The sequence below is a fragment of the Miniopterus schreibersii genome, assembly GCF_964146895.1.
Source record: "Miniopterus schreibersii genome assembly, chromosome: 4".
Taxonomy (NCBI): Eukaryota; Metazoa; Chordata; class Mammalia; order Chiroptera; family Miniopteridae; genus Miniopterus; species Miniopterus schreibersii.
The window spans coordinates 73481617-73506489 of NC_138105.1; the positions used below are offsets into that span (position 1 = coordinate 73481617).

General features: G+C 51.3%; 1 protein-coding gene across 3 annotated transcripts in view; it reads right to left on the reverse strand.

Annotated features, from left to right (window-relative positions):
- Positions 1–1790: 1790 nt before the first annotated feature.
- Positions 1791–24873, reverse strand: part of UNC13A (unc-13 homolog A) — a gene marked incomplete at its 5' end in the record, with an annotated part of 60694 nt that continues 37611 nt past the window's right edge. Inside the window, 18 exons of one of the 3 annotated variants that reach the window (XM_081135562.1) lie at positions 1791–5008; positions 6606–6765; positions 7472–7564; positions 11326–11473; positions 12369–12449; positions 12800–12856; positions 14208–14237; positions 15391–15429; positions 17923–18046; positions 19225–19377; positions 19818–19906; positions 20131–20208; positions 20718–20798; positions 21824–21967; positions 22332–22428; positions 23094–23220; positions 23411–23496; positions 24657–24790. In XM_081135562.1, the coding sequence (XP_080991688.1) occupies positions 4708–5008; positions 6606–6765; positions 7472–7564; positions 11326–11473; positions 12369–12449; positions 12800–12856; positions 14208–14237; positions 15391–15429; positions 17923–18046; positions 19225–19377; positions 19818–19906; positions 20131–20208; positions 20718–20798; positions 21824–21967; positions 22332–22428; positions 23094–23220; positions 23411–23496; positions 24657–24790 (2022 nt within the window). In that variant the 3' untranslated portion in view covers positions 1791–4707. Of the gene's footprint in view, positions 5009–6605; positions 6766–7471; positions 7565–11325; positions 11474–12368; positions 12450–12799; positions 12857–14207; positions 14238–15390; positions 15430–17922; positions 18047–19224; positions 19378–19817; positions 19907–20130; positions 20209–20714; positions 20799–21823; positions 21968–22331; positions 22429–23093; positions 23221–23410; positions 23497–24656; positions 24791–24873 lie in introns of all 3 variants that reach the window. The other 2 variants (XM_081135561.1, XM_081135563.1) reach the window with 2 other exon arrangements.

The following is a 24873-nucleotide window of genomic DNA, read 5'->3' on the forward strand; positions in this document are numbered from 1 at the left end:
ATCATATTTCAGAGGAAAGAGGGAAGGGGGGGTGGAGGGTGGGAAGAGATTAACCAAAGAAGTTATATGCATATATGCATAACCCATGGACACAGTCAATAACAGGGTGAAGGCCTGGGGAGGGGGTGGGAGCGAAGTGGAGGGGGTCAATTGCGGGGGAAAATGGTATACCTGTAATACTCTCAACAATAAAGATAAATTTAAAAGGGAAAAAAATATATAAATAAATAAAATAAAACTAGCCATATTCAAATGTACGATCTCATGGCATTTAGTACATTTACGTTGTTGTTCCACCATTAGCACCATCCATCTTCAGAACTTTCTCATCTTCCCAAACTGAAACTGTGCCCATTAAACACTCACTCCCCACACCCCTGGCACCCACCCATTCCACTTTCTGTCTCTATGAATCTGACTTCTCTGGGACCTTATATAACTGGAATCCCACAGTATTTGTCCCTTTGTGTCTGGTATTTCACTCAGCATACTGTCCTCAGTGTTCATCATGCTGTAGCACATGTCCGAATGTCCTTCCTTTTTAAGGCTGATTTCATGGTATGGATGGACCCCATGTCATTTATTCCTTCATCCTTCAGTGCACACTCGGGTCGCTTCCACCTTTTGGCTACTGTGACTAATGTTGCTATGAACATGGGTTTGCAGGTATCTCTTTGAGACTCTGCTTTCAATTTTTTCAGGTACATACACCCAGAAGTGGAATTGCTGGGTTGCTGGGTCACATGGTAATTCTATTTTTAATTTTTTCAGGAACCTCCATACTGTTTTCCACAGCAGCTGCACCATTTCACATTCCCATTAGCAGTGCACAAAGGTCCCAATTTTTCCACGTCCCTGCTAACACTTTTTTAAAAATAGTAGCTATCCTGATGGGTGTGAGGTGGAATCCTCAAATTTTTAATCCTTAGTTTCGTGTTTATTATTTATTAATCACACTATGTATCATTAAATCTCTGTGGGTGTATCTTGTGGGTGTAAATATGTATAGCTAGTTTTGGAGCCTTGTAAGTGTGGTGTCATGTTCTCGGATGCCTTCTGGGACTTACTTTTCTCACTCAACATCACATTTCTAAGATTCATTTGTGTCATTTGTCAGAGAAGAACCTCCTTCACAGAAAATGGCAGAAGGACACCTGTTCCTGGTCCATAGGTGCAACTCTGAGACTCAGGATCAGAGCAACATGGTTTACTTTTCACAGCACAGCAAACAGCATGTACCTCGGTCTTCATGCCCCTGGGTGGCACGATGGACCCCACCTACTGAGGGACATGGGGCCAAGGGCTGAGCATATTTTGTAGCAAGCAGCAAACAAGCCAGCTTCCCTGTCAAGGAGTGAGCAGTTACACAGAAGTCACATTGCCTGGCCCTCCTGTCTTGCTACACAAACTGCTGGGTCTTGGGGAAAAGATAAGGTCTGCAGTCTGGCACAGTCACCAAGAATGTTCGGGGACACTCAGGGCTCCTGGGAGGCTGCCCCTCTGACATCATGCAGACAACTGTGGTTCACCTACTTTTATAGCTGTATAATATTCCTGTGTGAAAATACCATGAAATTGAGGCTGCTTTCAGTCTTCTTACCCACATGCAAGTCTTGTGGGCAAAGGGTGGGATTGCTGAGTTCTGGGTAACCCCTGCTCTGTGAAACGAGGCAATGCTAGTTGTGGGAGTTGGTTCCTGGGCAGGAAGTATGTTCGACAGCATCTGCACATAGAGGTGCTATGTGACTATTTTTGCGTGTCTGGGAATGCAAAGCCACCACCATGTGTCTGAGGCTGGGTGCTTTTTCTTTTTTTAATGTCTCTTGTTAATAAAATATTTTTACAGAGACCAAAAAATCAGAATAGTGCAAAACATCTCAACACCATGCATTCATGACCACTTTTCGTTGGTTTTAAACATTTGTTCCAAGTCACATATTTACAGAGAAATGGGGGCATCTGTGGAGATGCTAGACCAACGGGATGGAATTAAAACAGTGTTTTGATTTCACATTTGCAACCACATGCTAAGAGAAGGTGTGTAGAGGAAGAACCTCCCTGGCAGGTTTCAGGGTCTGAGGGGAGGGGCCAGAGGTGGGGTCTGAGCCCCCCCTCGCTGTGTGGCCAGGGATGCATGGGGAATCCTATGCCTGTGACTGAGCCTGGAAAGAGTCACTATGGCGGGCGGGGGGGGGGGGACGGACAGGGGATGGGGGGAAGTCTTACTCAACACCGTCAACTGGATTTCTCTCTTTAAAAAAAAATAAAAGGCAAAGAGAAAAGCAACACGTGTCAGCGAAGACAACTTTGGTCCTGGACAATTCTTAGGAAAGGATGTTTGGGCGGCAGACAGGGTCGTGATACAAACCAAGTCCCCAGTGAGCTCCCCTTCCTCTGCACCCAGACAGCAGAGTTTGGGGTGACTCCAGATGTTCCTGCTCTGTCCTGCCCCTCAGTGTCCCCATCTGCAAGATGGACAGCGCAGGAGTTGGGCATTGGGGACAAAAAGGTCTCTGAGGTCCCAAGGATTTCTAGTTGGGTGTTAAGTATTTTTTTGCATCTCTGATGAGGGCATGGTGAGGTTTCAGGCTCTGGTGCCTGAGTCAGAGATTGGAGGGCATGGCCAGGTACCTCCTCATTTTAGGTAAATCCTTCTAGGTGAGACCGGTGAGAGCCAGAAAAGCCAGTCCCTTTTCCATCTAGGTCACCTATTTTGCCTTTTCTCCCCTGTCTGTAGCTCCCCATCTCTGAGCCTCCATCTCAAGCTCTCCCTCCTTCTCTGTCCTTACTCTATGTCTCTGTCCCTCTTGGGAGGGGATTGGTTCTGTCCAAGATGTCCCTCATTGTCTGCCCTCTACCTCATTAGGGGCTCGCTCTACTTCATCTTTTTCCTGATCCATGGAAAAACTTGGGCCAGCTCTTGGCATGAAGCAAGATGTAATGCAACCCTGAGACCCCATCAGGGTTAAGAACCCTGGCCACCCCAGGTGAGGTGGCAAAAGCCTAGAAGTGCCATCCAAGGTTGGACACTGCATATACTTGCTGGGTGGCCTTGGGGAAAGCCCTGCTCCTCTCTGAGCCTTGTTGTTCCAATACAGAAACTTCCTGAGTTCAAACCCTTCCAGCTCCCTGGATTCCTCTCCTGTCTCTTCCACATCCCCTCATCTTCTCTTCACTCTGTGTCTTGTGACCCAACCACAGTCTGGCTTGAACACCTCCTGTGTGTCCAGATCTGTGTGGGAGGGGAAGGTTGATAGGGGTTGTCTGGACAGTCACACATATGGGTGCGCAGGCACACACAGATGCCCCCCAAGACATAATTCAACTAGGCATACTTTCTTTGTCATCTCTGTGCCCAGCCTGTGTGGGCCTTGAAGCCTCAGACCCCAGTCTGGAGAAAATAGAGCCTGTAACAGACACCCCCAGTCCCACAGCTTCTAGGAAAGAAGGTGGGGAAGTCCTGCGGGGGAACAGTGACGATTTTCTACAGGAGGAGATATTTGTGATGAGTTTTGAGGGATGAGTAAGAGTTATCTAGGAAAAGAGGGAGCAAATTTCCAAATCACATGCCCGGACTGGTGCTGGAGAACCCTACACACGCAGACACACACCTCAACCGATTCCCCCCCCCCCCCCCCACGAGTTTCTGGTCTCTTTCTGTTCTTTTCTGTCTAGAGAATTCTGGGAGAGAAATTTGGGTCCAGGGAATCCCAAATTCTCTTTTTGTTGGCAGGAGGTTAAGAGTTCTCAGGGTATCTCCCATGGGGTCCTAACAGAAACGGCTGAGGGCAGGGGTTTCTCTTTTTTTTGGCAGCCAGAGGTGGGAGGGGGCAGTGGTAGCCTTGGCCCAGACCCCCATTCCTTACAAGGGTTGGGGGAGGTCCCCTGAGGGGGGTTAGCAGCAACGGGGAGCTCAGTCGGGTCATCCCAGCCCACCCTTGGATGGGGCACACATGCCCAAGGGAGTGGGGCAGGCCAGCGCTGGGCCTCAGCAACTCTCTGCGGCTCAGTTTTGCCATCTGTCAAATGAGTGAGTTGAACTCGATGAGGACTGGGCATGTGGGGGGTAAATGCGGGTGCCCCAGAGCCCTTCCCTGGGCCCCCAGGGTTTGGGCGCCGGAGGGCGCATGTGCTTTTGAAATTCCAGTCTCCTCCCTCTCCCAGTTTATTTTTTACACAAACGTAAAAAGGGACTCCGGTCCACCCGGGCCCTCCAACTACCGCCCTAGTCCCTTCTGCCTCCAGGCCCCTTCAGGGGACGCTCCGGGAAGCCCTGCCCCTTGCCCTGGGCCCGCCCCTCGAGGGAGCCGAAAGTTCCGTACTTGGCAATTGGTCTTGGGCCCCGGGGTCTGGGGGCCCGTCTTATGGCTTTTCCATGGGACAGGAGGCAGGGGACCAGAGCCGAGGGACCTCATAAGGGGCGGGTTCTCCCATCCTAGCTCGAAAGGCCCCGTAGGCGCTGCGGGCGTGGCCGCAAGGAGGGAATGTGGCTTTTTCCTTCCCCGCGCCCTAGAGCTGGGCCTCCCAGAGGGGCGGGGCACCGTCCATTCACAATTCCCCAGAGTGGGAAGCTAAGTCAAGAGCGCAGGCGCAGACCGCCCTCCGCGCAGAACCCGGAGACTCGCCCTCAGGAGGGTCCCTGCATGCACGCGCCTTCCGCCCCGCGCTCTCCGCGCAGGCGCAGTGCTGCCCGTCAGTGCGTCCCGCCTAGGGCGCAGGCGTGGCACCGCCCTCCTCGGCGGAGCGCGTGTCCGACTTTAGCTTGACGAACTCCTTGGCTACCTCGTCGTTGCTGCGTTGCGACAGGATGCGCAGCACCGTGAGGCCTGTGTCGTCCATGTGGATGCGGCGGCCGAGGGGCAGCCAGCAGGCGGCGCTCCCGCGCTGGACCAGCTCACGCAACTGCAGCACGGCCAGCCCCACTGTGCGGTCCTCACGCGCAAAGCAGTAGTCTTTGACGCACACCTGCAGCTCGTAGCACTCGGGGCCCGCTTCCGCGCTCAGCGTGCTGCGGAGGGTGGGGCGTCAGGGTAGGTCCCTAATCGATGGCCCCGCCCTACGCCAGACCCCTCCCACTCCATCAGCCCTGTGGTCCCGCCCCCGTGCTCGCCACACCCACGCGCAATCCGCCATTTTCATAACCTCCCTCTTTAGGTCCATCAGACCCTGCCCTAGGTGATTGGCTCTCTAGCCCTTCGCCCTGCCAAGTCCACACCAGCTGACTCCCCTCCTCTCCCCCCACCACCGAGGAATGTCCCTGCCACGTCTCTTTTCCCTCCATTTTGCTCCCCACCCAACGGCACCCCATCCGCCTGGCCAAATCATGTACCTACCCCAGTGACCCTTTCCCCAGAGCCCCCTGGCTAGGCCATGTTCCCACCACTCTGTGATACCCGATACCCAGCGTCCACACCCTTAATCGGCTGAGCTGCCAACTCTCACCATCCTGCTGCTCCAGATAATGCAGGCTCCCACCTGAACCCAAGGTCTCCCCTTGATGTGGCCCTCCCCCGTGCTCCCTAGATCCCCAAGATGCCCTCCCCACCTGACCCTGCCCTTAGGTCTCAGCTCCCAGTCCAGATGACTCCCCCTGCCCCCAGGCTACATCCCTAATGAAGCTGGGCTCCTACCCCTCAGGTGACTGCCCAAATGCTAGCTGATCGAGAGCCCCTCTCTTTGGCCATGCCCACACCACTCCTGCATGTTGCCCTCTTAGATAGCACTCCTACCCCTCAAGTACTCCAGCCCACCTCAGGAGGCACATGCCCCCCACTAGGTCCTGTTCTTGCTCCCAAGCATTCTGTCAGATGGCATACTACTCCAAAGTCCTCTGGCCCCTCCCTCTTCTAACACAACTGGACTGACTGTTGTCCCTTGGGGGCCCCAACTCTCCCCAGCGCTGATGCCCTCTGCACTTCTGTCCCCCAAGAACAGCCCCCAACATTACCCTGCCCCAGTGAGGTTCACAGCTCACCCAGAAATCCACCCACATGACTTGACCCCCACCCCCAGGTAACCCCTCTGTACCTCTGATCAGATTTATTTATGTCCCCCAGGGTTTGTCTCTTCTAGACACCTGATGTCTTGACCAAGCTCACAGCTGCCCACCAGGAAACCCTAATCCAGATGTGATCCCACCCCCATCCCACATGACATGCAATCCCATTTCCTAGACCAAGCCACAGTCTACTCCTGTCCCCTCACAGGAGACTCCTCCAGATGACCTGCCTTAACAGCTCTGACAAGGCTCACTGCTGACTCCATGAGTCCCCACCCCCACGCCTCCTCCCCCACCATGACCACCCACGTTCCTTAACCACCAGAGTCTCCAGCCCCAGAAATGGCCCAGACTTTCCCTCCCCTTTACAAGCCTTCATCATGTTATATCACACCTGCCTGCCACCCAAGGTGGTCAACTCCATCTCAGTGTACCCTCCTTGATGTGAGTCCTGCACTAAGGTGCTTCTGGAACCAGCAACTCCACCTAGGACGTGACCCCTCACATTCCTGCGCCCTGGAACCATTGGCCCATCAGACATTCTTCCTGCCTAGTGGGCTGAGGTTAACCCAGCAAATGCCCCCTCCCCAGAGCACCCCAGACTCACAACTGGAAGCTCTCATTGTACTTGGGGGCCCAGCTGTTGTTCTTGGATTTGGTCGCAAACTTGCGTTTCTTGTCGCTGAGATGGGGCCCAATGATGTTGACTTCAATGAACGGCCGGAAAATGCCAGAAGTCTGCCACTTGAGGTCATTGGCAGCTACCACTATTGGAGGAAATGGAGGGGAAGATTGGTCAGGTTCCCTCAGTACTGCATGGGGCTGTGGTTTTCAAAGCCTGACTGAAAGACTACATTTCCCAGCATGCTTTTGTAGCAAAGTGTAGCCATGTGACTAAATTCTGGCCAATGAGATGTGAGAGGAAGTGATGTGTACAACTTTCTGGTTGTGGCTTACAAGGGAAAATGACCTAAACTTCTCTTTCCTCTCTAGCTGAAGACTGAGATACTGGTGGGGTCTGAGTTCTTTGGGACCCTATAGAGAAGGAAAACAGAGATGAAAGTGCAACAAAAGATGGCAGGGGCCTGGATCCCCAACACTGTGATGCCTCAGAGTCAGCACTGAGCTGACTGTCCTTGGAGTCAACTCAGAGAAAAATATATTCTATCTTGTTTAGGCCATTGTTATTCCAGGCCTTGGCTAAAACAGATCTGTATTCTAATTAACAAAATAAAAGCTAACAAAAGGATAGAAGAGCTGGGAGATGGAGAAAGTGTAACTGAGTCCTGCTAACACTGTTTGCACCCCTGCATTCAGCCAGGAGGTGGTATACTTCTGGAATTTTCAGTTTTATGAAAACTTTTTTCTTCTTAATGACAAAGTTTTTGTTGCTTAAGTCAAGAGATTGGTTTCTGTTTTAGAACCTAGTACATCCTGGCTGGGGCACTCCCCTTCCCACTTCAGGCTGTTCACCTTTCACTGTGACCTTGTGTTCACCGGTTCCTGGATGAGTGAAGAGCTCAACGTGGACGGAGACTTCACCCACAGGGTCTTCCACACTGGAGCCTGGGTGGGTCAGGGGAGAATGCTTGGTGTCAGCTCCATTCTTTCCCACCCACCAGAAGGGACCTGGACTGTTTCCCGCCTACGACATGCTGGCAGCACCAGGTCAACAGCCCTGACAGGGAGGCACTGAGGGTTGGCTGGGGTGGTAGATACTCTTGGTGAAGCCAAGAATCCAAGGCTCTGGCTTTTTATTGCCTTGTTCTGTGATCTTAGGTAGATCTCTTAACTTCTCTGAGCCTAATGTGTCTATCCCCCAGTTTTCTCTTTTGACTGACCACCATAAGGTCAAAACTAAGCCTTCATCTTACACATCGTGATCTTGGCAGCATCTGACACTCTGGCTTCCTGTGCCTCATTTTCTCCTCTTGGCTGCAACAATGCCACACTCTCCAAGTTCTCACCCTACACACTAGTCACTCCTCACCCTCTTTTATCATTTCCTCCTTTTCTGTCAGTCCTCAAACTGTTGGGACACCCTACACCTCAGTCCTTGACCCCCTTCTTTGTCTTCACTTCCTCTCTAAGTACTGGTACATTAGAAGAGCCCACCAGCTCTACCTTCAAAATGCATCCAGAATTTCACCCACCTCCCTGACCTCCATCCTGACCCAGTCCCCATCATCACACTCCTGGGATATTACAGTAGACTCCTCCCTGTCTCCTTGAATCCTCCTCTGAGCTTCTCTCAGTACACCAGCCAGAGAAAACCTTTTAAGTCAGATCACATTCCTCCTTCGCTCAAAACCCTCCTATCTCACTCTGAAGTAATCAAGTCCTTTTTGTGACCTGCAATGTCCCTCTCGATATGTCTCACTGTTACTTCTCCTGCCTCACCACCCTCCACTCTCACCCTTGCTAATTCTGCTCCAGCCAGACTTCCTCTTTTATTTTCCCTGCCTCCATACCATTCCTCTTCTAATAGACAATCCCAAGTTTCCATTTAGAAATGCCCTCACCATCCATCCCACACTTCAGGTATGTCTAAATGAACCAGGGCTGCCCAGTTAGAGCATTCCCTGCCCATGGCTGCAGTAATTGGCTGAGGGATGGTCATATGACTCAAGCTGGACCAGTAGGAGTTGGCCCTGGGGCTTTGGCTATAACTATTAGGAAGATTCTCTCTGTCCCTCTGGTGCTAAACTGGCAAGGCTGTCTCTGCCAAGTGAGGGCAGAGGCCACCCCACAGAGGTCTCAGCAGAGACCAGTGACCAGTAGCATTGTTGAAGACTCTAGATCCAGCTATTCCTGATGCTAACCCAACCCCTAATCTTTTAGTTCCAGAGCCAACAAATTCCTTTGTCTGCTTGAGCCAGGGTGAAGTGCACTTCTGTTTCTCGCCAGCTCAAGCATCCTGATTGGGTTATTATTATTATTATTATTATTATTATTATTATTATTATTTTTCATCCTGATTGGTTTCGATGAGGATCATTGAAGGGCAGCTTAAAAACTTCTATCCCCGTCCCTCCCTCTGTGACTTTGGGAAGGGCATCCTGTGGGACCTGGGGACCTGTGACTGCCAGCACACCGACCAGGCCCCTTCCCAGCCCCCTAGGAAGCTCTCCACACCTGGTGCACCCCATGCATGGGGGAGGAACAGGAGCAAAGTTGGTAGTGGGGGTGGGGAAGGAGAATGGGTCAGTCCAAGGTTGATCCAGGTCACTTGGGAGGGGTGGGAAGTTACTGAGGCTCAGGGTCGTAGAAGCCTGCCGACCCCCAGCACCCCAGTATTGGGGCGTGCACCCCCCATCTTCGCTGCTACCCCAGGCCACTTTCCTTATCATCTCAGGCTCTCCCCCCTCCCCCCCATCAGTCACATGCTCAGCCTCACCTCCCCCACCCCCACCCAAGGCTGATGCTTCATTGCAAGCTCAATCCCGGCCAGACTGAGGGTGCCAGGGGGAGTCGGACAGTGGTTGGGAGGGGTGAGGGGTCAGACCAAGGCCAAAGCTAGTAAGAAGGGGGAGGGGGGCAGTGCTGGGCGCCCCCATCCCGTGGTTTGCTGGCTCCAAGAGGAAGGGTCTTTGGTAGGCCTGTCTGTGACTCTCCCAACACCTCCCCACCCTCAAGTCCCAGGCTCCCCTGCAGGGTAAGGTTCCTTGGGCATGTGGCTTCTCCTTTGAGACTCAGTATCCACATTTATGGAATGATGAACCCTCTTGTGTGGCGATTGGAAGGAATCTTTGTAAGAATCCTTGAGAAGTGCTTGGCACAAAGGCTCATAGAGCCTGAAAAAAAGTTAGTTTTCTATGCTCGGAAAAGTGATATCAAGTATAATCATAATAATAGCAATAATAACAACTAAAAATTGCTACGAGCTATTAAATGTCAGAAACTGCTCTAAAATTAAGGTCCTTGATTGTCTCCAGTTTAGAAATGAGAAAACTGAGGCTCAGGGTGGCCGACCTTTGCCCTAGGTGCCCAGCCACGGAGTGGCAGAGCTGGGGTCTGGCTTAAGAGATGCGTTTAAGGAGAAAAGGGTGCCGACTCAGATCGCCTCTCCTTCCCCACGTGGAACCAGCAAGCCGTCCTTCCCCTGTCCACCTTGGCCCCGCAGCAGCCCAGCCCGGGGCTTGGAGGCGGAAGGACGGGCCTTTTACTAGCCGCGGCGGGAGGGCGCAGGCACCAGGCACCGGGCACCGGGCGCGGGGTGGGGAGGGCGCGGCGGCGGGGGCACGTACCCTTCTCAGGATAAATGTCTTCACTAAGGGTAAACCTAGTCCCTTTTCCACCATGGACTAATCGCGGGGCAGGGGGGAGGAAAAAGGGAAGGGGGGCAGAGACGAGCAATCCGGGGCGAGGATGGAGGGCGAGTGTGCGTGGGGGGAGGGGAGGCGCGGAGGGGGCGGCGAGTGAGAGGGAGGAGAGACAAGAGAGAGAGAAACGTCAGCTGCAGATGGACAGACAGACAGCCTCCCACTCCGGGGGACACCAGGGACACTAAAAGCAGCAGCGTGGGCTGGGCAGGAAGCTGAGTGTAGAGGCCTGAACCCCAGGGAGGGCCCTGGGCTGAGGAAAGGGGCCCCACCCCGCTCCCCCCTCCACTGCTGGAATTCGGCCTGGGTCAGCGGCCAAACTTTTCTCCCTTGTTTGTACTCTTAGAGCCAATTTTGAAAAGCAGAGAGTACCCGGGGAGGGGAACTGGAGTCCTGTCCCCAAATCCCAGCTGTGGCGTGTGATTTCAGAGAGGGACAGGAGACAGAGGCAAGATTAGAAAGAATTTGAGAAAAGAGAACTTCCTCTCCCCACACCCTCTCCAGGTTGGGGTCCCGCCCAGCCCTGGGCTATCAATCATTCCTTAGCCCCAGACCTAACAGAAACCCCTCCCCAGGGGCCTTCAACCCTTCCTCCAGAGGTCACGCCTCTGGAGCTGCCAATCACTCATTGGCCACATGACGTCATAAGTCCCACCCATGCCAGAGCTGTCAATCACTCCTTAGTCCCCCCCCCACCGTCACATACGTCCCAGTCACCAAAGCTGTCGATCGTGCCTCAGGTTGTGCCCCTAGAATGTGTCAACCGCTTTGGTCCCTGACGTCAAAGAGGCCCCTTCCCAGAGCTTTCAATCACCTCCCGGCCCAATGACGTCATCGATTATCCCACAAGTTGCGAATTACTCATTGGCCCGTGACATCAAGCAGTTCACAAGCGCCAAGGATCTGTTAATTCGCCTGAAATGTCACAGATGAGCCAATGGCAGCTCGTGGCTGGGCTGCCCCTGTGGGAGGTTGCTCACTTGGAGCTACCCTGCTGCCCCTTACCCTGGGCAGCCTGCGTCTGCACGAAGGTCTTAATGAGCAGGTCAGTGGCCTGGGTGTAGAGGGACAGGGCATAGCGCAGGGACTGCAGGTCCGGGCTCTTCTCCAAGAAGGTCTTCTTGAGGCCCACACCGCCCGCGTGGAAGTATTGCTGCGGGCACAGGGTGGGGTAGGTGAGGTCAGAGGCACCCTTACCTGTCTCTTGTGGTGGGCCCCCAGGCCCTTTCCTCCATCCCTCTGCCCTCTGCAATGATGCACTGGATGAACCCAGGGTCTCCAAAACACCCAAGTCAGGTGCTGCTACTCTCCCACCTCCACTCCTGCCCTAACCCCTGCCAGTGGGCTCCCAGCACCCTCAGTATAACACTCATGCTTCCAGCCCCTCCCTAGGCCCATTGTGACTTTAACCCTGTAACCTCCCTGACTTCTCTCCACTGTCTTCCCTAGAACATGCCTGCCTCAGGGCCTTTGCACTCACTTGTTTCACTGGTGGTGAGGCCCTCTCCATCCCCACCCTGGCCCTTGATCTTATTTGGCTTCTTGTCTTTCTTTGATTAAGGTTTCAAGGCACCTTCCTTGACCACACTTCTTTAATATGTTGCCAACTCCATTTTAGCAAAACATTTTTTTCAGAGTAGTTTTCATTTCATGGGGACCACAGCCCCTTTCATGACTCCATGCTCTTGCATGGGTTGGGCCCCTGCCTAGAATGCTGTTTGCTTTGCTTTATGAACTCCTATGCATTCGTCAAAACCCACCTCCCACATGTTTTCTTCCAGAAAGTCCTTGCTGCTCCCTCCCTGGGCTACTCCAGCTCCCATCCTTCCTTCTACTGTACCCTGACCCCACAAGACTGAAGATGTTTGTATTCAACTGTCGTGTGTCCCCCCCCCCCCAGCCTGGGGCTCCTCAGGACCTTGCCAGAAGGTCATCAGGGAGTGTTTATAAATTGAATGAATTAAGGTGGGTTTGAACATAGGTCCATGTCCACACCAGCCACACCCTCTGCTTCCCCTCTTTGGATGGGCAGGGGTGGGGTCTCTCACCTTGATGGTGTCCAGGGCCAGCTCAACAACTGCACACTGCTTTGGAGTCAAGCTTTTGGCTTCCTCTCGTACCATGTGGTCCTAGATGAATAGAGAGAGGGGCCAGGTGGGCAGAGCAGGCCTTTCATTAGGGATCCGCCTATCTATGGTACTAATCCCTGTAAAACTGTGAATCTGCTTTTTCATCATTGTGTGCCCGGTGCCCAGCATGTGACTGGCACACAGCAGGTGCTAGATAAATATTTATTGAATAAATGATTTGTACCCTTGATCAAACTGTATCTTTCCAACACACCAGAGCAAATAAATTGTGCTTAAGCCAGTCTGAATAGGGTTCCTGTCCCTTGAACCTGCAAAGCATGTCACTATTCTGGGACTTCTCCCAAAGAATACCCCCAACCCTGATCTCCTACCTCTACCCCTGACCTCACCTTGAGTTTAGACAGTTGACCCAGTTCCTTGGCTGCATTGAAGATCATCTGGGTTCCCTGCAGGTAACAACAGACACAGCCAAGTAAGGGTGGGAGTCTTCCAGCCCAGTCCCCAAGGCCCTGACGACACCCTAGCCCTGGACATCTTCTTGGTTCTTGTCCAAAGGCTCTGAGCAGGGTTGTGTCCCAGAGCCAGAGGTCTGGAACCACCCCCAGGAGGAGCTGATGAGGAGGTGGTGACTTTGTCCCCAGAAATCCCAGTCCTGTGGGGATGCTATCCACCCTTACCACCTCTACCATGCCCCCAGGTTTGTGGGACAGAGAAGAGAAATAGAGAGAGCAGGCTGGGAGGGGCAGTGGGTTGGGGGAGCCCCAGATGGTGTTTGTGGGCCTTGCCAGCCCAAAGTCAGGGGGTCTTGAGGAAACCATGGGATGGGCTCTAGTGAAACCCTCACTCCCTTCAGGGCCATTCTCTCTGTGGGAGGAGTCTCCCAGTAATCTGGGGAGACTGTTAGTCTAGCCTTTTAAAGGAAGAATCCTCCCAACACACACTTCAACATACCCCTCTCCCCAAACAGACAAGCAAGCAAGCAAGATGGTGTCCTGGTTATAGTTCCAATAAGCTGAGTGGGCCTGGTCTCAAATCCCAGCTCTGCTGTGTGGCCCTGGGAAAGTCACTTAACCTCGTTGAGTCTAAATTTTGCCATCTAGATGAAGGAAATCATATTCACTTCAAGGTTCAGCTGGAACTAAGTGTCTTTGTTCAATATTTACTGTTACTAGCACTTGGTTTCAAAGTCACGGGCAGTACTGGGGGAGACAGGGTCCAGGCCTGAAAGTCTCCTGTCCTGCCTCCTCCATGCTGGGTGACTTGAGGTGTATCCCAGACACTTTCTGGGCCTCAGTTTCCTCCCCTGGCTAACAGGGACACCCCCTAGGGGGATGAAGTGGGGCTGAGTATCAATGAAATGAGTCCTGAATGACTGGGTCCTGGGGTCGTCTGGGGGCCTCAGCTGGGACTGGCAGGGAGGTTTGGAATTACATGGACAATCTACCAACTGACCCGTGGAAGCCGGTTAGCCTGGCACTGCTAGTGCTATCATCACCCTGGCTGTCCCTACTCTTCATATTTCTGGTCTGCGATTCCCCGACGCTGTAATGAGGCACAGTTACTCAGGAGCCCAGTTGTTTAGGCCTCAGTTTCCCTTGACGCCCCCTCCTCCCTGCCTGCTGCCCCCCCCATCCACCCACCACCCCTCACAAGCAAGCCAGACAGACAGAGGAAGAAGAGACCGACAGACAGGTTCACAGAACGCCACCAGATGGCACAGACCACAAGGGTAGAAGGAGGCATGGGTTGGGGTGGGGGTTGGGGAGACCCAGACAGACAGTGAGAGGTCGGTCTTACATCTGAGTGGCTTGGCAGTTTCACCCTGCCCTGTGAAGAGAATCAGGCGGAGGTCAGAGTTCAAGTGTCAGCTGGGAGGATAGTCAGTGGGACTTTCCTGCCCTTTCAAAGCACAGTCCCACCCCCAGCCCATGAGCTCCCTCCCAGGTCCTGGGTCTAATGCTGAACCCCCTCCCCAGCTAGGCACTTTCCCTTGTTTCCCAGTAGGGGCTTGGGGCCAGGCTCCTGGACTGCCATGCCAGGAGCCTAGAACCAGCCCATCGCCTTGGAACAAATTCCCATCCCATAGTCAGCCTGCCCCAGGATGGGGCACCTTGGGGAGGGGGAGAAAAGAGACAGAGCTCAAGGTCTATTGTCCCCCAACTCCCAAGACCTTACCCTGGCAGGTCTGACTCTAAAAGAAACGTGCTAACAGGTAGCACAAGTTCACTCGACATACACACACCCAGGCACATTCATGAGTGTGCAGTTTATGTACTCACACATCCAGATTGACATACAAAGACACACACAAGCAGAACTCACATGCTAAAATATACAAGTGCACTCCTAAACACTTACACATGTGTGCACAGTCACAAACCCAAACCCACATACTCCCCCCCCCACATGGATGCAGATACATGTGTACAGTGCCTGGCACATTGAATATATCCCCTAAAGGGCTGGATGAGGGAGTAGGGAAGTCCTACAATCCCTGTTCATAAAGTGGAGACCCCACTTGTGTGCACACAGGTGTGATAGCTCCTGCATGAGTACACAGCAAGGGCAACTGTTCATGTGTTGCTATAGCTCCCATCTCTTTACCATAAACAACCATTAGAACAAAAAAAATCTACATAAAAAACAACACATGTCTCAGTCCATGGCAGTGGCTCAATGTCTGGGCCCTTCTTGAAATCACAAAATTTCAGCTTAGCACAGGCCTGGGATAAGCCCTTTGGGTGTTGTTGTGAAAGGGTGGGAACTGTATGTGCACACATTAGCTCACACATTGCAAGCCATGTCCCTGGGGAACCATCTCATCTCTGAATTCTGGTTTTGTGGGTCTTGATTAGTACCCTCACCTCCTCTACTTGTGACCCCCAGCTGACCTTCCTGTCCATGCATATGGACACACACATGCACACACATGCCCAGACACCAGAGCTCAGAACCTCAGCACCAACGAGGCCCTCATTACCTTTTCTAATCCCTTGCCATGTTTTCTCAAGAGGGTGCCCTGCAGAGACAATGTCACAGGGTGATCAACCTGGCAAGCCACGTGGGGTGGGAACCCAGGGCTATCACAGATGTACTTATGGGGGGAGGGGGTAAGGGCCATCTGCACTGCACAGGGGACTGGTGACTGTATTGCAAGGGTATATATGTGTGTGTGTCTTAATGACCAATTCTTAAAACGTGTGAGTCAGAAAGACAGGAAAGAGAGGAGAAATAGAAATACAGAGCCAGAGAGAAAGGCAAGAAGTTGCTGCCAAAATATAATCCATTTACATTTATTATAAATATGAGGCTCTTGGTTCTTGGGTCAACAGGAAAGCAGAAAGGTTCCATATTCAGACAGACCTGAATTTGAATCCTGACTCTGGCATCTATTTACTATGTGGCCTTGAATAAGTGACTTCTCCTCTCCGAGTCTCAGCTTTCCTCATCTGCAAAATGGGAATAATAACATCCACTTTGCTCAAAAGGTTGTCATGAAGGTGAGCTGAAACTGCATCTAAGAGGTCTGGCATACATAGAATCAATAAATGTCAATTCCCTTAGCTTCCCACCCACAAAAGCATTGTCTGTGGTTGGATATACTGCCAGCAGGTGGTTACAGCCAAAGACACACACTGAAGCTGCCAAGAAATAAGATGAGCTCTGTAAACTTTAACAAGATTAAATATTGTAATGGCCTTGTCTTTTTCACAAAGGGTAGGAATCTGAAGTGGTTTTACTGATTTATGCCCTGGTATGTGTCTAAATATTACCCTCACCACCAAAACAATAACATTAGGTCTAATTTAGTGAGCACTGCCTCCACTAGTCATGGGGATGAGCACTTTAATGTATCATCCCATTTGGTTGTGACAACAACACTCAGTTGCTTCAATTAACTGCTTTTTCCATACAAAGAAATGGAGGTTGGGAGGTAAAGTGACTTTCCAAGGTCATACAAAGAAAGAGAGAGAGAGAGAGAGAGAGAGGCTGGGCTGGGATTTGACGCCAAGTCTGCCTGACACCAAAGTCAAAATGCCATCTCCCACCTGGGTATTTGGGTGTGCGTCTGGGATTCATGTATGTCTGTATGTGCAGTGGGAGTGGGGTGGGTAGGAGTGATGGAGGGCCTGTGCTAAGCAGCTGAGTAGGGTCCTGGGTGGTGAGACCAAAGGGGAGGTTAGAGGGGATGCAGTGACTTTGAACCTCCGAGCTTCTAGGAGATACTCAGATACCCTAATGGTGTCTGATAATGGAAGGGGGGTTCTCACAACTAAAGGACTAGGGCAGACGTGAAGGTGCTAGGTCTGGGGTTTGGGGAACCTGGAGGCACTGTCTCCATACTTATAATGGGGTGGGGTGGTAGGCATGGTCTCCCTCCCTCCAGGCCCCGCCCCCTCCCCATACCCCACCCCAGACAGACACAGGCACATCTAGGCAGGAGGTGGGACAGTGGAGGGGGCAGTGGGTGAGGAGGGGGCACTGGGTGGGGGGCTGCAGCCACGCGATGGGCCGAGTCCAGACACAGAGCGGACGGACAGACAGACGGACAGAAGGGCCTCTACTTACGATCATCTGTCAGCCATGATGGGGGCCAGGTGGTAGGGAGGGGGGAATAAGTCACCATGAGTCTCCCAGGAAGGCCAGGGAGAGGGTGGAGAGGGCACTGAGGGGCGAACCCCATGCCCCAGCCCAGCCTGAAGGAGGTAGGTCTGAGCCTCCTGCACCATCATTGCCGCTTGGGGGGACCCCCGCCACCATCCCCAAGCTTTCCATGTTCACCCAGGAGTGCCCTCCCACTCTGTGTTGAGCCACCAACCCAGGTACCAAGGCTCTCCAGGCCCCCAATGTTTCCCCAGAGGTACCCACGCCCAGCCACACCCCTCCACAGATGTCATGGCAGCCTGATCCTTGGGGATCACTGTTTCTGGGCTGTTCCCAAAAGGGTCTCAGAGGCACAGTCCTGGTTCCTGGATGGCTACAGACTTCTACTTGACTTCTCTGACCTTGGATGCTCTTGGTGACCTCTGACCAACCTCTGGGAGCCCTCTGTTCTGTTCCTCTTTGATCTTTGAAGTCCATGGTGTCTCCCCTCCTTGTCTCTTGATTGAACCCCCAAGGACCTCTGATAAGCCCACTGACCCCTATGATTTCTGTGCCCCATGGGTGGCCTTGAGTACCAAGGTGACCTGTTTTCTGGGTGATCTCTGATCCCTGAATGGCTTCTTGACTAACGTGAACTCTAAGTCCCTTAGATGTCATTTCACTCTACTTGACTTCTTTGACCTTTGACTAATTGACCCATGAATGACCTCTTTGACACTTTGAAGACTTTGGACCCATGAGTAACCTCTCTGATCTTTGTCCTCATTGACCTCTGGTGGCTTCTGTTACCCTTAGATGACCTTTGTGCCTGGACAATCTCTGAACCCCAATGCCTTTGGCACTAAGCTCTCTGGGCTCCCACAAGGAAGGTGGCCCAGATATCCCCTCTGAATCCTGTGGGTCTCACCGTCTGGTCAGTGAGGGGTGGCAGGACGATGGTCTTCTCCATGGTGTTCATGACCAGCTTCCACAGCTCCTTCAGTACCCTCTTCAGCACCGTCTTCTCGCAGATTTTGGCAAAGAGAGTCAGGCTGGGGGTGAGGGGCATATCTGAGAGAGGGCCCTGCTGGGCCTGACCTGTGGAACCAGGCCCTTCCCCTCAACATATTGGCAAGGTGGGAAAGCATCCCATGGACACCCAAGAAGGCACAGAGTCTGCACAAGGACCTTGGGTGGCCTGATGAAGTTATGATATGTGATACATGTGGAAGGCAAATGGTGGCTGGACAGCTCAGCAGGGGCCAGGCAGGGTGGGGCCTCAAAGTCTGGGAGGAAGTCCTGGCCCTTAGAATGAGGGCAGTGGGGAGCCATGGAGAATTCAAGAAAGAGACAAAGACATTGTTTGAAAAAATAGAGTGGGGATAAATGGACTAGGAGGCTGCATAGAGACTAGGGACTGTGAGGGGGCTGGGCCATGCTCAAGAGGAAGGGGAAGGGAATGGGAGGAAGACGGCAAACAACAAAGAATTTGTGATTGGATATTTGAGGGCTGAAGGAGAGGGCAATTTACCATTATTCATCCAGCAACTGACCCCCATCCACCAAAAGATCCCTCCCCCAACTTTAATGCTCCTTCCATCTCTTTTTCCTTCCTTCCTTCCTTCCTTCCTTCCTTCCTTCCTTCCTTCCTTCCTTCCTTCCTCCCTCCCTCCCTCCCTCCCTCCCTCCCTCCCTCCCTCCCTCTTTTCCTTTCTTTCATATATCCAACTATCCATCATCCATTCTTCCTTCTCTCCCTCCCTTCCATCCATCTCCCCATTTACACTTCCATCATTTATTATTATTATCATCCATCCATCTAGTTATTCATCCACCCAAATACTTTCCCAACTGTCCATCCACTCATCTATCCATTCATCCATTCATTTACCCATTTGTCCATCCATCCATTCTTTTATCCATCTATCCTCCATCTAGTCTTCTAGCATTTATCTTTTAATTTACCCATCTATCCACCTGCCCAACCCTTATGTCATCTATCCATCCAACCATCATCCATTTATCCATACAAATATTTCCTCACCAATCCCAATCATTTACCGCCCATCTTTCCATCTCTTCATTGCCTCCATGCACATACCCATCCAAATCTTTCAACCACCACCCAGCAAGCATGACTCTCCAGCAATTCTCTCCAAGCCAGCCCTGGCCTCCGAGGCCCCACCCATGGCCCCTCCCTCACTGGCTCAGTCCACCTGACATGGCTCACTTGCTGTCCAGCAGGTCCATGATGGGCTGCAGCACGTTGTCAGCATCCTGGGCCACGCTGCTGCAGGCACTGGCTGGCACATTGCCCGTGCCCTTCACCTGGCTAAGGATGTCACCCATCTGTTTGACACACTCCTCAATGTGAGGCTGGAAGCTGGAGGCATAAAAGGGAGAAGCTCAGACCAGACTCCTGGCCTCTGGAGGAAGGACCCAGTGAGGCAATAAATGCTGATCCGTGGACCTTGACCTTTTATCATCAGCATCAGGGAGCCATGGCATATAACTGAAGGGGGCGACATTAATAATAGCAGAACTGGCCACCAGGAAAAGACATTTACCTATGTTATTTCATCACACAGCCTTACTTAGGTACTATTGTTATCATTATCCCCATTTTACAGATGAATAAGCTAAGGCTCAGAGAAGTTAAATGACTCACTCAACGTCACACAGCTAGTAAGCAGTGAAGCCATGATTGAACTCAACCTCATCTAACTCCAAGCCTGAAGTCTTCCCCACTACATCTGCTGAGTCTCTGGGTGCCTCAGTCTCAGAGATCTGAGAGCTGCCCCCTCCCCCTGCTCCCAGCCCCACCTGGTAGCAAACACCCGGCTGAGTTCATCCAAGACGTTGTTGAGTTTCACCTGGAGCTCTTTCAAGATGTCACTGGCCTCAGCATCCAGCTGAGGAAGGGAAAGGGACATCCATCAGGTCAGGTTTATAGAGCATCCACATGTCTAGGGCATTTTCCCACTCAACCCAGGGAAAGGGTCATCAAGGGGCTGGAGAGGAAACTGAGACACAGGCAATGAAGCCACTTGCTTGGGTTTGAGGTAGTGGCTGAGCTGGAATTCATCAGGTATGAGCTCTGGGGCCCACAGGGATGGGTTGGGTGGTCACCCCTCACCTCCTTCCCTCCCATGGCTTCAAACATCTTCTCTAGCTGAACTCGCAGCTGCTGAGTGTTGTTCATGAGGATGCAAGGCTGGGGATGGGAACAAAGTGGGGAGTTAGGGCTCAGGACCCTTTCTCAGAGTCTCCCCCACCCACCACCAGGGATCCTGGATGGTTTCAGGGTCCAGGTCTAGAGAAACTTGGGGTCCCACAAGGTCATCTGAGAATGAAAGACAGTATTTGGGACCAGGTTCCTGGGAGTGTTGAGGAAGATGGTCTCTGGGGACTGGCAGAGGGAAGAAGGACCTAAGTAAGTGGGCTGGGCCTCTAAGAGCAGGGGAGTTCTTGTCATATACCCATGTTCTCCTACATGGGATCAAGGCTTTGCATGCTCACATACATACACCCTGAAGGCTTCATTTGCAACAACCAGACAGTGGCACACTAGCTGTGTGACACCTCCAGATCCCCCCAAACACACAGTGAGACACACAGTTGGACACACAGGCAGACAAAGGTTTCAGAGCCCAGGGAAGGATGGAACCCTGGGGGTGCAGAAAGGGGCTGGGAAGGAGGACAAGGGTCCCCGCAGGTCACCACTTTCTCCTTCTCCTTGGAGCAGTAGGAGGCGAAGTCCTTGATGATGATGTCCGAATACTGGAGGAGCACATTACTGATGGTCTGGATAGGACACAGAGGGTGGTTGAGAGGAAAGTCTGGGGCTGAGCGGGCCCATCAAGAGCCACTAGTGAGATGAAGGATAAACTCATACCCACTTTAGGGCCTAAGATGGACCACTGGGCTGTGTGAATTCTCCACCCAGGATAACCATCACAATCAAGGGAGACACCACCACGTGAAGGTGATTATTTTATGTAGACTCAGCTCTTTTTCAGAGCAATCAACCATCATATTAACCCAGCCCCAACCACAAGTATTACCTGATCCTAAACCAAATCTCGATTCCTATCTGAATTCCCCAACTTCAACATAGTTTACCTCCAAACTCACTCCAGGGCCCACTCAAATTCCATATAAACTCCAACACTCACTCTAATAATACCAAAGCAAATCTCAATCCTAAAAGCAATTCTAAACCCAACCCCAACCTCAACCCTATTGCCAACCTTAATCCCAGCCCCAAATTCAACTCAAATTTTAACTACAATCTTGACATCAACCCCAACCTCAACTCAAACTCTGTCCCCAACCACAGCTCCAACCTCTATGGAAAAACCAACCCCAACATTGACCTCAACCCCAACTTCAACCCCAGTGATATCACCAATCCCAATTTATACCTCAAACTCAACCCCAACTTCAAGCCTGACTTCAACTTCAACCTCAACCCAAGCCCTAATTCTAACTTCAACTCCAATTTCAATGACATCACCAATCCAATCTCAACTCAAACCCTAACCTCAACTCCAATCTCAATGATATTGCCAACTCTAACTCTAACCACAACTCCAACCTCTATGGCATGACCAGCTCCAACACAGTGGTCTGGGTTGGTTTTTCCATAGACCTCCACCCAACCTCAATCTCAATGATTTCACCAACCCCAACTTTGACCTCAGTCCTGACCTCAACCCCAACCCTGACCCTGACCTCAATCCCAACCTCAACTTTACACCAATCTTGACCCTATCCCAACTCCATCCCCCACCTGGACCCCATCCCCAACCCCACCCACACTTCTGCACCTTGGCAAACCGCCTCATGTAGTGACCCACAATCTGGGGGTCAGGGCACTCGAGCTTCTTGATGATTTCAAAGCTCTGGTTAAGCTGGGAGAAGACGTCCACCACAGAACAGGAGAACAGGGCATGCTCTGAGGTCTGCTGGAACTGTAGGGTAAGAGAGGCCAGGAAAGAGGAGCAGGGTCAGAGTCAGACAGTCCTCAGAGCCCAGCCCTCCTACTCTCCACGAGGAGAGCCAGAGACCAACTGCCTTGGGGTGAGGTTGACATAGAGCCAGATACAGAAGCCACTGGGTGGGTGAGTGGGGTCAGGCTTGATAAACTCACATTCATCTGTTGAACGAACAAAAGACTTTAAATACCATGAACAAGACAAAGATTGCAGACACCCTTCAGAGATTGGCCTCATCCCAAGGGCAGTTTTTGCCCCCAAATTGTATTTCAATGGACCCCCGAGGGAACAAATACACTGTGGGGAGATTGGAAGTTTAGTGGTGGATCAGCCTTCTCACCCCATCCTTCTTGTCTCGCTCCAGGGCCCCATGCAGGAAATCTCGGGACACCTCCTCATTTTCGTCCAGCCACTGAATGACGAAGGGCTCAAACCACCTGGAATGGAAAGAGGGGTGGGACCCTGTCATCTCTTTTCTCTATAACCCTCTGCTTGAACTCACCTTGTGGTCTTGGGTGGTCACTCCTCTGCTCCCCTCCCCTCCCAGACTTTGGCTACTTCACCCATGAAATGGACCAAGTGATCACTGTCAGAACAAGGCCAGACTTGCAGAAATCCTCGTTGATAAACTGCCCATGGGCACATAAGTTTACTCTCTGAGATCCCAACATAGCACCTAGTAGGTCCTCAGTAAATGGTGGCCACCAACCCACTCTCCAACACAGCTTGCAAGTCGGACAATCCAAGTTTAAACCTCAGCTACGTCACTTATTGGATGTCACTTTGGACAAACCCTTCAGTATTTAATGCTCTATTTCTTCATCCACAAAATGGAAATTATGATGTTCCCATCTCATAGAAATGTCAAAAGGATTAAATGAGAAATGATGAGGAATGCTCAGCACAGTCCCTGATACTTATGATTATTAATTGTTTGGCTATAGGAGTCCATAGGCCAATGAATAAGAATGGAGAACACTGGATTTGAGCCACACCTGTGCCCCCAATGCCCAGGGAACCCTGAATAGGTGAGCTCTCCTCTTTGGGCCTCAGTCTAGTGTCAGCCTATAGTTCTGGCTTGGGTTCTGGGCAGGGGACTTACGCGGGGTACTCTGGCACTCTGTCTTTAAAAGCGGGAAGCTCTGCCACATACTCATTGTAGAGCCACTTGACCTTGAAGTGGAGGTTCATGTAGTCGGCACTCTTGCACAAGCGGTGCTTGTCATGCTCTAGAGCAGGGAATAGGGGGGTTACTCAGCCAGGAGGATCTGCCACCCTCTGTCTTGGCAGTGCCCGCACTGGCCATCATTGGTATTCAAGCTCAGGCATGAGGTACAGGGTACTCACAGTCTTGGAGAAGACACTGAGGCACAGCTATCTGCTGTAGCCAGGCTGGGAGACAAGGGGTGGGGCACTCACCCTCCATGGCATACTTCATGTCCTGGGCAAACAGGTTCCACATTACTTCAGCACTGATTTTACCCACATTCAGCTCCTGGGGAAACCTGGTAAAAGTCATGGAAGTATGAAAACTTGACAGACAGAAGTTGGCTGGCACAGGCTATTTGGGCCTTCCCAGCCAAAGGGTTATACAGGACAGACAGCGGGATCTGTATTCAAGTTCCCTCACAGCCACCAACTTGCTGAGTGACTCTGCATTGAGGTCCTTCTTCTCCTGAGCCTCCACCCACATATCCCTCCATCCATCAGTTTACTTCCTTGTCCATCCATATACCCATCCATTTACCCACTCATCTGTCTATCCATCCATTCATTCATTCTCCCTTCATTCCCCATCCATCCATCCTTTTATCCACCCACCCGTTCTTCCAACAATCTACTTATTAATCCATCCATCCATCCATCCATCCATCCATCCATCCATCCATCCCGCTATCCAATCATTCATCCAAACATACATCAACTCCTTTATCCACCCATCCATCCTTCTACCAACCCATCCATCCATCCATCCATCCATCCATCCATCCATCCATCCATCCAATGCCCCTGATCTTAACTCCATATCTAAGTAACCAAGAGATCATGGCACTTCAGAGTTATTCACCTCAGAGAGAAATAAAACACAATGGCTCATTCAGCTAACAGAGATTAAAATTCTACAGACATATAAATCCACAAACCAAAACTGTGCACACATTCACACATAATTACACAATATACAATATTGCGTATTAAAGTCCATTCTACAATTGTACAGACATACACAAACCCACAGACCACAACTACACACAAAATTATATCCATACATGTATGAAATAATGTAATTTAAATGTAAAAAATTTAGAAGAGTATTTTACACATAGTAAACACTAGAAAACATTATCTATTGTTATTTATGAACCTACACACACATATATAAAATTATATACATATGTACACAGTTATTCACACAAATCAATACATATAAAATACATGTCTGATTATACCAGTAATTGTGTACATACACACAATTTTATGTTTATGTTTGCAAATTATGCCATATTTCATCAAGGCACAACCACACCCACAATTGATCACACATATAAAGTGTGATCACTTTATATATAATTAGATATGAATGCCTTTACACATAAGACACAAAATTGTGCACACACATACACAATAACCTCCAGATAATTAAGTACACAGACACACAACTCACTGGTTGAGGCAGGGAGTATAGGAATTCTTGTCTTCCTCGATGATGGACACTATGAGAGTGATCAGCTTGGACCAGAAGTCGAGGTTCTTGATGCTAGGGCCCTGTTCCTCTGGGGGAACTTCCCCCTTCTTCGCCTAGATGGGGCAGTGGAGATATTGGTCACAAAGTGTTCAGGGGTGGGGGCTTTAGCCAGTTCATTACTGAGGTGCAGGAGTTT